Raw genomic sequence first — 12135 nt, 5'->3', positions numbered from 1 at the left:
AGTCTCAATCCAGAGAAACTATCAGAACAAAAGCCTTCTTCGTCACCAAGGAAATGGATGCAGTTCAATTAGCTTCATGAAAAATGTCATTACAATGAACATTTTAGTGCAACACATGGGTTTTAAGTCCCAGTCAGTTGCCTATTTATTCCAAACAGTACTGGTTTTAATAGTGTCCCAGTAAAACAGAATTCAGGCAGCCTGCGAGTGACCATTCCATGTACAATTCGTACTTTTGTCTAAATCCCAGGAAAATTTGGGGGGTGTTTGCCCAATATCTACCTGTAGTAAGCAACAAATACATATTTTTGGTTCTTACATAAGCGACTTCAACTCTGATGTTTACAAGACCGGGAATATTAAAATCACTTGTATTTCATTTCACATAGCCAAGTAGACTAATGACAAATGACTTTTCTTACAAGAGATGTGCCTTCCCATCAATCTAGCCCTTGGAAATAGCAACATCCTGACTCTTTAGGTTAAGAACAAACATGAGTTGAAATAAAAAGACCATTAATGTGAATGACTGGTCTCTCTCATGCCCTTTTGGCTAAATCACTCTTTCTCCTTTAATTTTTGACCAGGAGAAGAAGTACCGCTTCCAAAACCAGGTAGACAAGATGAAGGAAAAGGTCAAGAACGTGGAGGAAAGATCAAAAGAATTTGTCAACAGAGTAGAAGAAAAAAGTCATGATCTAATTCAAAAGTGGGAAGAGAAGTCAAGGGAATTCATTGGCAACTTCCTGGAGCTGTTTGGGCCTGACGGTGCATGGGTATGTAATTATTTCTCTTCACTTTCATGGAACCACTCAAGGGTGTCCCTTATCTCAGTCCAATTTGGGCATCAGCCCAAGTGGCTTCAGGTCTACATCATTTCTTTATTTAGGTTCTGCTTTATCCCTCAATTTGGCACCCCATAGCACCCGAAGCCAGTTCTGGTCTCTGTTTCTATTTCTTGTTCAGACCTTGAAGCCATTTGGTAATTGTTTCACGTCTGTTGCTGCAGAGGTTGGTTCTCTAGCTCATCGTGGTCTCTCAGTTGGAAATGAGGCAAAGCTTAGGGGTCAGAGTCAAGTGGGTCAGTGGTGGCATGGAATTTGTGTTGTGAGACAAAGCTAATGGGCTCTTGGATCACCCTGGGGAGGAAGGTCAAAAGAAACCTAGCAGCATCCGTCACCTTTTTTGGTCAGGAACCCTGCTCTTCCATCGGCCATAAGAGAAGAGGTAGAATTTTGCTCTGCGTCTGCACTGTCATGCCCTGATTTTCCCGTCGTTTCATGGCATGTATGTGTCAGGAGAAAGTTTTAGGGGACTGAGACCATGATCTCAATCTTAAAACAGAGAAAGTGCAGAGAGTCTTGTCGAAATTCTACACACAATTCTGAGGGAACACTATGAAAAGGGAAAAGAAAATTCTGGAAACTACCTTGTATTCCACTGGTATTTCTCTTGTGCATGTACTTAGAGGTGAAGAACCAGTATTGTCAGCAGCGTTAATGGGGGTTCCATGAAAGAGATCTTTCAAAGCCAACCTTCGTTTTTAAAACAAAGAGAAGTGATTCCATTTGATTTCCTTGATTTTAAGTAGCCTAGATTTCCTATTATGACATGAGAAGTCTTTAACAAAATCCACTTCGGCTTAATTATTTTATTGATGGGTTGTCACTGCTGCCTCTGTGCTCATTTGCGCTGGTTCATTATAGGATTATCTAAACGTAAAACACTCAATTAGTAATAGAAAAAGAAGAACGTTTGAGAAGGTGGAAGAGATGCTTTGCTTAAAGACTAGTGGCCTCTACATGATTATAGACGTGGGTGTTGTGCGCCAATCGGGTCCCAGTGGCAGAGTCTGAGAGGGGCAGAGGGTTTGCAAGGGGCTGCTTGAGATTTCGAGGACTTCTAGAAAGAGCTAGTAACAGTGGAGGAGCCCAGTGCTGGGTTCCTTTTCACTTCCCCTGGGCCTGTTCAAGTTTTCAGCTCAAATCAGTTTAATTTACGGGCCACGTATCCACGTCCTTGTGTACGCACAGTGCTAGGGAAGAACATGAAAACAAAGTGCAGAACCTGTTCTCTGGGATTCCATGGGATCTCTAACATCCGGTCTAAAAGTTCCATGAGTTTAGTGTGTACCCTAATAGTTCACTATCCACAACTCATTTCCAGGGGTGGACACACCGCTGGTGTTTTGTTTTGAATGAAACCAGGTGGGTATTCATTTGCTTACAGAGATTCAGAAATGTGTCACTGTGGAGGAGCCCTGGTGTCCTAACTCAAGGGGGTGGCTATTTTCTCCACCTGGAGTGAGCCTCGGCAAGGAAGGAATATAATTTCATAGCAACTTGGTAGATCTTAGTCGTTTCGGGCTCTCAGTGAAGGTGAAATCATAACGGGAATTGTCCTAGAGGAGTCTGGTGACAGCACGCCACGGTGATTTTTAAGAAATGAAATCCAGCTTTGAGTCTAGAGGTTTTTCTTTTTAAAACTTGCTATTAGTGTCAAAACTGTTATTAACATTAATTTACCATATCAGCCAGACTTAGACATTGCTTTTTTTTCTGTTGACATTAAAAGTACAGGAATAGTTACAAGGATGTTAAACGCCAAGATAAGTAATTTGCTTTTCATGAATATGCTATTATTATAATAATTCTTTATTTGTGGGTTTGGGACTGGAACTCATTTCTTAAAATAGAGGATGTGTATTACCTGCAAATATGGTAGTTACAAATAACCCAAACTTAGAAAAGCACGAAATAGAAGGATTTAAAGTACAAAATTCGGCACAACAGAATTGGTGTGAGGTATAACATGTAGCTTTTTATAGTGGGTATTCCATATATTTGTGTGGATTTAATGGATGCATGGACCTATACACAGAACCTTCTAGCATCTGCAAAGGAGATGGTGAGGTATAATTCTCCATATTCCTATCTATATTAACATCAATATCATATATATAGATTGATACAGATATATACCCTTAGCCTTTTATTGCTTATGGTGCTCAATACAGGACTTGGTACAGCTTGGTGTTTGGCTCAAATTCAGGAGGCAGAATTGGTTTGCTTGGCCTTCAAAAACGTTCTCAAGTTTCTTTCAGGGAGGGCATGAGCTCGCCATTGCCCACCGTTATTCCCTGCTGCCTCCTCTAACCTGACTCGTACATTTTTGCTGCCCACCTGTACCCAGGCAATATTTGTGCTTGTTCCTTGTAGTATAGAGTCTTTGATTTTCCTCCAGGTGACCTCATGCTTTCTATTAAGAGTGGTCATAGAAAATCCAAATCCTTCCACATCAGAGTGAGAAGTCGTGTGAGGACCACGTTGTTACAGTCTAGAAGTCGTATAGCAGGTTAACCCTTTTCCAAAGCCTTTTTCTATCTACTCTATGCATTTTGACTACACAGTAAGGGAGTATCATAGCTGCGTTCTAGATAAATTACAAAGGTCTAGGAAAACTGGGAAACTTTCCTATGGTTTCCCAGACATTTGGAGGTACCGGGCTGGAGGCTGGGCCCCAGCCTTTTTTTCCTGGCCGGCACTGTATCGTCCACCATAGGAATGTCCACGGGAAGCAGTCACTTTCGTCCTTCAACCTCCTTTGGTCAGCCTATGGCACTGCGGAGAAACAGATGTACCGAAACCACATTAAGGCTTTGTGACCAAGCCCGTTGCCAAAATGGCACTTTAGGCCAGGTCATCTAGATTCAGGAGAGGTGGTGGTGGCTGCCTTCTTAAGTAAGCAGAAATCATGGTGTTCATGGTGATGTTATCTATTGGTGAGTAACAAATTACCCCCAAAATTAGCGACTTAAAAAGAACACATATTATTTCACATAGTTTCTGAAAGTCAGGAAGTAGCTTAGCTGCGTGGTTATCATTTAGGGTCTGTCATGAAGTTGCAGTCAGGAGAAAAGCTAGGCTTTTAAGATGTTATAGCTGAAGTGACAATCCATTTATGCCATATTCTTTTTTCCTCTTGCATAGTTTATTTTCAATAAAATAAATCTGTAGATCTTAACCCGAGAGAGCTGTAGATAGAATTCAGAGGGTCAGTGAACTTGAATGAAAAAAAATAGTATCTTTATAATTACTAAACTCCACCTACAATACAGCTTTCCCTCCAATTATAAATGTTGGTAACAAATGACAATACTCCCAGCAATACTTGTGGCTTTGTAACCAACCAGTAGAAATAACAGATATTTTAATATCAAATATTGGGAATTGAAGAGATGTCAAAGTATCCTTTATATACATCATTACTTCGAAATTTTGGTGGTAATTACTATTGGAAATTTATTTTTTTTCAGCCTTCCATTTTATAATTTATGTTTTAATTTACATGTAAGTTAGCATATAGTGCAACAATGATTTCAGCAGCAGATTCCAGTGATTGATCCCCTATGTATAAAACCCAGTGCTGAGCCCAACAAGTGTTTTCCTTAATGCTCCTTACCCTTTTAGCCCATCCCCCCTCCCACAATCCCTCCAGCAACCCTGTTTGTTCTCTGTATTTAAGAGTCTCTTCTGTTTTGTCCCCCTCACTGTTTTTATATTATTTTTGCTTCCCTTCCCTTAGGTTCATCTGTTTTGTATCTTAAAGTCTTCATATGAGTAAAGTCATAGGATACTTGTCTTTCTCTAATTTTGCTTCGCATAATACTGTCCAGTTCCATCCACGTAGTTGCAAATGGCAAGATTTCATTCTTTTTTTTTTTTTTTGCCGACTTATACTCCATTGTATATATATACCACATCTTTATCCATTCACCTGTCGATGGACATTTGGGCTCTTTCCATACTTTGGCTATTGTGGATAGTTCTGCTATAAACATTAAGGTGCATGTGCCCCTTCGAAACAGCACACCTGTAGCCCTTGGATAAATACCTAGTAGTGCCATTGCTGGGTTGTAGGGTAGTTGTATTTTTAATTTCTTGAGGAACCTCCATATTGTTTTCCAGAGTGGCTGCACCAGTTTGCATTCCCACCAGCAGTGCAAAAGAGATCCTCTTTATCTGCATCCTTGCCAACATCTGTTGTTGCCTGAGTTGTTCATCTTAACCATTCTGACAGGTGTGAGGTCGTATCTTGTTATGGTTTTCATTTGTATTTTCCTGATGATGAGTGATGTTGAGCATTTTTTTCATGTGTCAGTTGGCCATCTGGATGTCTTCTTTGGAGAAGTGTCTATTCATGTCTTTTGCCCATTTCTTCACTGGATTGTTTTTTGCATGTTGAGTCTGATAAGTTCTTTATAGATTTTGGATACTAACCCTTTATCTGATATGTTGTTTGCAAATATCTTCTCCCATTCTGTTGGTTGTCTTTTAGTTTTGCTGATTGTTTCCTTTGCTGTGCAGAAGATTTTTATCTTGATGAGGTCCCAAGAGTTCATGTTTGCTTTTGTTTCCCTTGCCTCCAGAGACACGTTAAAAAGTTGCTCCAGCTGAGGTCAAAGAGGTTTTTGCCTGCTTTCTCCTCTAGGATTTTGACGGCTTCCTGTCTTACATTGAGGTCTTTCATCCATTTTGAGTTTATTTTTGTGTATGGTGTTAAGAACGTGGTCCAGGTTCATTCTTCTGCATGTCGCTGTCCAGTTTTCCCAGCACCATTTTCTGAAGGGACTGTCTTTATTCCACTGGATATTCTTTCCTGCTTTGTCAAAGATTAGTTGGCCACATGTTCTGGGTCCATTTCTGGGTTGTTCATTCTGTTCCATTGATCTGAGTGTCTGTTCTTGTGCCAGTACCATACTGTCTTGATGATTACAGCTTTGTAATACAGCTTGAAGTCCAGGATTGAGATGCCTTCAGCTCTGGTTTTCTTTTCAACATTGCTTTGGCTATTCAGGGTCTTTTCTAGTTCCATACAAATTTTAGGATTGTTTGTTCTTGCTCTGTGAAGAATGCTAGTGTTATTTTGATAGGGATTGCTCTGCCATATTCTATTGGTCACACAATCGGGGCATATTTTGGGGAAGATACCACACAAGGATGTGAATAAATCCAGAAGGTGGGGTTTTGGGGGGCCATAATTGCTGTAATAGAGGATGTATTCCCATTTATTCAGTCTGAGGGAAGAATTACCAGAGCTCAAAAGGTTACTTTTCAATCTTACCACCTACAATTCTACTTATTTAACTACTTGCTTTTTTTTTTCTAGATTCTTATAACTAGTCCTGACTCACATTTAGAAGACAGCCTATAACCCAACCATAGCTGCAAAGGGAAGCCTTCCCAACAGAAACTTGGTATTCCCCCTCTTGGGAGGGCATGTCCCTGAAAGACAGACTATCCTCAAGGAAGGGGTATTAAAGGAGCTGAATTCTGAAGCATTGTTGTCATGTTGGTGGCAATGCTGTTCATTTCCAAGGTGTTCAGGGTCAAGCAGCCAGGATCAGGGGAGGCAGAATCAGCTTTCAGGGTTTGTTTTTGGGGTAGGGCCTTCCTAGTGAAACTTGGCTATTTTTGTTCAAAGGGTCAGACACGTTCCATTTAAACATTGTACCCTAGGCACAGAGGCTATATTTTAAAAACATTATGTATCAATTTGAATGATATGCCACTATAGTCCTTAACTGACATTGAAAACAGAGACTCATTTCCTGTTTGAAATGAAAATGCATCTCTTCTGTTTTACAGTGTGAACACAGACCTTTTCCCGGAGCACTAGGAGAGAATAACCTTAGGTCAGGTGCAAGTTTTCAGTTTATCCTGCACCACAAATACTCTTGGCCCTAATCCAATCAGTCTGGTGGATTCCCTATGCAAACCAAATAGGTATTTGCATCTAATATAGGAGATACATTTTTTAAAAACCTTGATGATATGTTCATTTTTTTTTTACAAAGAACAGATCTACATAATGTGAGATCCATTAGTAAGTTTTTCAAACTGTGATAAAATGTACCTAACATAGCATTTTAGCCATTTTTAATATATAGTTCAGTGGTGTTTAATATATTCATAGTTGTGCAACCATCAGCACTATCCACTTCCGGAACTTTTGCATCATCCAATATTGCAACTCTGTACTTATTAAATACCCCATCACCAGTCCCTAGGAATCCCCCTTCTAACTTTGTCTCTATGAGTTTGACTATTCTAGGTACCTCATGGTGGAATCACACCGCGTTTATCCTTTTGTCTGGATAATTCCACTTAACATAATGTCTTCAAGATTTAACCAGTGTTGTAGCACGTGTCAGAATGTCATTCCTTTTTAAAGCTGAATAATATCCCTTTGTGAAAGAATTTTATTTGCTTACCTTAAATCATTGGCCTAGGCAGGCATCTATAACACACACCGAGGGGCCTACTGGGTTCGTCTCTAGGGACAGAGGCTGGGGCATGCCATCTTTCACTACCCCTTTATGTCACTCCAGCTTCCTGCCATCTCCCAGAATGGAGCTTGTACCTTCCTTTGGTACCTCAATCTTGTAGCCACCCAGGGGACACCTCTAGATCTCCTGGCTCTGATAGCCAGTGCAACTTACCCTCCAGGGTCCCATAAGACTGTAACCAACTGACAAGAGTTCCCGACCATCTACCAACCCCCCCAGGGCCCAGGAAGAGGTTAGAGACCCAGGCAATCATCTTTTGGAGAAATAAGCCTTTCAGCTTATCTTCATAGCTGTGGCTGGAGGGGCAGGCTTCCAATGAAACCTACCTCTACAGGCCAGAGACCTCCTTGGAGGGCAGGTGCTAATTTTATGTTCCTTCCACCACCCACCAGTGGCTCCTAGAGAGGAGACCGTACCTGTGTCTGGTGTCCTGGTCTTCTGGGCTGCCACCAGGGGACACTCCTTGACCTTCTACCTCTGATGGTTAGCCACCACCCCCAGGGCACTGCAGAGACAGTAGGCTGAAATACACCCCCAGTCGTTCTATGAAAGAGGCGTATTCATTTGTCTAGGAGCTGGGGCCGGAGGGAGGGCTTTTGGTTTGGCACAGATCTACGGACCTAATGAGGTGCACTCTAAGGACAGGGGCCAGAGGACCTTATGTTCTTGTTCACCCTCTGTCTTGCTCCAGGTCACCAGTATCTACTAGAAAGGAAGTTGTACACTGCTCAGGTGTCCCGATTTTTTAACAAGTGCCACAGATGAGCACCTCTAGATGACCTGACTCTGGTGGTCAGCAGGACTTGGCTTGTAGTCCTGCAGGATTGTATCTATGGGCATGCTTCATCTGATTGCACTTTGTATTATTTGCTGACACTGTATTTTCTACAAGTGGAAGGTTTGTGGCCACCATGCACTAAGGAAGTCTAATTGGCACCGTTTTTCCAAAAGCATTTGCTTAGTTTGTGTCTGTGTCACGTGTTGGTAATTTGTGCAATATTTCAAACTTGCAGTGACTAGTGGCCTTTGATGTTACTATTATATTTGTGTTGGGACACCATGAATCGTGCCCATGTAAGATGGTGAATTTAATTGGTAAAGGTCTTTGTTCTGACTGCTCCACTGACCTGCTGTTTCCTCATCTCTCTCTCCCTACTTGGCCACTTATTCTCTGAGACACAAAAACACTGAAATGAGGCCAGTTGATAACCTTACAATGGCCTCTAAGTGCTCAAGGGAAAGGATAAGTCACAGGTCTCTCACTTTCATTCAAAAGCTAGAAATGATTAAACTTGGTGAGGAAGGTGTGTTGCAAGCTAGGCCTCACGAACCAGTTAGCCAAGTTGTGAATACAAACAGAAAGTTCTTGAAGGAAATTTAAAGTGCTACTCAAATGAACACAGAAACGATAAGGAAGCAAAAAAGCCTCATTGTTGATATGGAGAAAGTTTTACTGGTCTGGATAGAAGGTAAAAGAAGCCATAAAATTCCCTTAAAACAAAGCCTAAACCAGAGCAAGGCTGTCTCCAGTTCTGTCAAGGCTGACAGAAGTGAGGAGGTACAAGAAAGTACTTGAAGCTATCACAGGTTGGTTCATGAGGTTTAAGGAAAGAAACTAGCATAAAAGTGTAAGTTGAAGCAGCAAGTGCTGATGTAGAAGCTGCAGCAAGTTGTTCTGAAGATCTGGCTCAGATAATGCACAAAGGTGTCTACACTAAATAGACAGTCAACGTACACAAAAACAGCCTTCTACTGGAAGATGCTCCCTAGGACTTTGATAGCAAGAGAGGTGAGTTCAAATTCTGGCTTCAAAGCTTTAAAACAGAGGCTGAGTTTCTTGTTAGGGCCTAACATAGCTGGTGACCTCAAGTTAAAGACACTGTTTATTTCCCATTCCAAAAATCCTAGAGCCCTTAAGAATTATGTGAAATCTACTCTGCTTGTGATCTGTAAAGGCAACAAAATATGGATGAGAGCACATCTGTTTACTACACGTTTACCTGAATATTTTAAGCCCCCCACACACAAAAGATTGCTTTTAAAATACTACTGCACATTGACAATGTACCTGGTCACCCAAGGGCTCTGGTGGAGATATATAATGAGACTGGATGTTGTGTTAGCCGGCATGAAAACAACATTATTCTTCAGCCCGTGGATCAAAGAGTCATTTTGACTTCCAAGCCTTATGATTTAAGAAACATATTTTGTAATGCTGTAGCTACCACAGCTAGTGGCTCCCTTGATGGAGCTGGGCATAGTTGGTTGAAAACCTTCTGGAAAGGATTTACCATTCTGGATGCCATTAAGGATATCTGTGATTCAATGTAAGAAGTCAAAACACCAACCTTCACAGGAGTTTGGAAAAAGCAGATTCTAACCATAGATGATCTTGAGGGGTTTAAGACGTCAGTGGAGGAAGAAACTACCGATGTGGTGGAAATAGCAGGAGAATGAGAAAGGGAGCCTGAAGACGTGACTGAATTGCTGTCGTCTCATGATGAAACTTGAATGGGATGAGGACTTATTTCTTCTGGATGAGCAAAGGAAGCAGTTTCTTGAGATGAAATCTACTCCTGGTGAAGATGCTGTGAAGGTGGTTGACATGATAACGAAGGAGTTAGACTCTTACATAAACTTAGTTGGTAAAACAGTAGCAGGGTTTGAGAGGACGGACTCCACTCGTGAAAGAAGTTCTGTCAATGAAATGATGTCACACAGCATCGCAAGCTATAGAAACGGTTCCCGAAAGGAGCGTCAATAGATGTGGCAGACTTCATTGTGGTCTTGTTTTAAGAAACTGCTGTAGCCACCCCAGCCTTCTTCCAACACCCTGACCAGTCAGCAGCCCTCAACACTGAGGCAAGACCTGCCACCGAAAAGAGTATGACTCACTGAAAGTTCAGAAAATGGATAACGTATTTTAGCAATAAAGTATTTTTAAATTAAACTTTTATAGCATTTCTTAGACATAACGCTATTACACACTTAATATGCTATAGTGTAAACGTAACTTTTGTATGCACTACGAAACCAAAAAATTCTTTTGACTCACTTTATTGTGAAATATATTCACTCTACTTGATTGTGGTGATCAGGAACAGAACCCACAGTATCTCTGAACTCTGCCACTATTTGCATACTTTAAAAGCTGTTGCCTGAAGGTCTGGCTTCCAATCAGCCTGAATCTAGGTGCTCAGTGAGATCCTCCCTTTTGGAACACTGACAGGCCTTGGTATACCCTCCACCACTGGGATCCACTAAAAATAAAATAAACTGCTTGGACAATCACAACCAAGAGCTATGGCAGGGTTGAATGGTAAAGTTTCATCTCTGATGTGCGGTTACTCCTTCTACAATGGCAAAGGTGGCTGTTTTATCTAATGCAGAGTAAACAACACAGAATGTCCAGGGAAGCGGACAAAGGAATATGTTCAAGATGAAAAAAAAAAAAAAAACAAGAGAAAACCTCAGAGAAAGTCCTTAAGGAAGTGCAGATAACAGATTTACCTGATAAAGAGTTCCAAGTATGGCCATGAAGATGCTCATCGAGGATGCCTGGCTGACTCAGTTGGTGGAACATGCGACTCTTGATCTTGGGGTTGCGAGTCTGAGCTCCACGTTGGGTGTGGACATTACTTGAAAAAAGATGCTCACTGAACTTGGGAAAAGAATGGATGAACACAGTGAGAACTTCAACAGAGAGAAACCAAGTATAATTAGGTACCAAATGTTCTGGGCAAACACAAAAGAATGAAACTGGATCACCTTCTAATACCATACACAAAAGTAAACTCAAAATGGATTAAAGACCTCAATGTGACACTTGAAATCAGAAAAATCCTTGAAGAGAACATAAGCAGTCATTTCTTTGGCATCAGCTATAGCACTGCTTTTCTAGATATATCTCCTCAGGCAAGGCAAACAAAACCAAAAATAAATTATTGGGACTACTTCAGAATGAAAAACTTTTGCGTGGAAAAGGAGACAATCAACAAAACAAAAAGACAACCTACTGAATTAAAACAGGTATCTGGTAAGGATATGTAAAAAACTTACACAACACCACAAAACCAAAACCAATTTAAAAAATGAGCTGAGGACCTGAATAGAGATTTTTCCAAAGAAAAATGCAGATGGCCAACAGATATGAAAAGATGCTCAACATCACTCATCATCAAGAAACTGCAAATCAGAGCCACAATGAGAGATCATCAGTTCACACTATTCAAAATGGCTATCATCAAAAACACAAGAAATAACAACCATTGGCTAGGATGTGGAGAAAAGGGAACCCTTGTACATTGTTGGTGGGAATGTAAATTTGTACAACCACTATGGAAAACAGCATGGGGGTTCCTCAAAAATTTAAACACAGCAGTATCACTATACAGCCCCAAAATTACTCTTTGGAGTATTTACCCAAAGAAAACAAAAACACTAATTTGAAAAGATATGCACCCCTATCTTTGTTGCAGCATTATTCTTAATAGTCAAGATAGGGATCCAACGTAAGTGTCCACTGATACGCAAGTGAATATGTGATGTGTAAAGATATATATACATACACACACACACGTGTATACACACACGATGGAATATTACTTAGCCATAAACAAGAATGAAATATTGCCCTTTGTACCAACATGGATGGACCTACAGGGTATTATGCTAAGTGAAATAAATCAGACAAAAAAAGACAAATGCCACATGATTTCACTTTTATGTGGAATCTAAAAATCAAAATGAAAAAAACCCCCAGAAACTCATGAATAAAGAAACTAGGG

The 12135-nt window shown here is 40.7% G+C and overlaps 1 protein-coding gene across 8 annotated transcripts in view; it reads left to right on the top strand.

Annotated features, from left to right (window-relative positions):
* PCYT1B (phosphate cytidylyltransferase 1B, choline) overlaps positions 1 to 12135 on the top strand; it is a 126699-nt gene that overhangs the window by 95153 nt on the left and 19411 nt on the right. For all 8 annotated transcript variants that reach the window (XM_047076029.1, XM_047076025.1, XM_047076024.1 and 5 more), the window contains one exon: positions 588 to 776. In XM_047076029.1, the coding sequence (XP_046931985.1) occupies positions 588 to 776 (189 nt within the window). The remainder of the gene's footprint in view (positions 1 to 587; positions 777 to 12135) is intronic.

This window comes from Lynx rufus, unplaced genomic scaffold, assembly GCF_022079265.1.
Source record: "Lynx rufus isolate CCGP_SWC_20201006 ecotype Redwood Valley unplaced genomic scaffold, mLynRuf1.p SCAF_14, whole genome shotgun sequence".
Lineage (NCBI taxonomy): Eukaryota > Metazoa > Chordata > Mammalia > Carnivora > Felidae > Lynx > Lynx rufus.
This window is presented reverse-complemented; position numbering and strand designations above follow the sequence as displayed.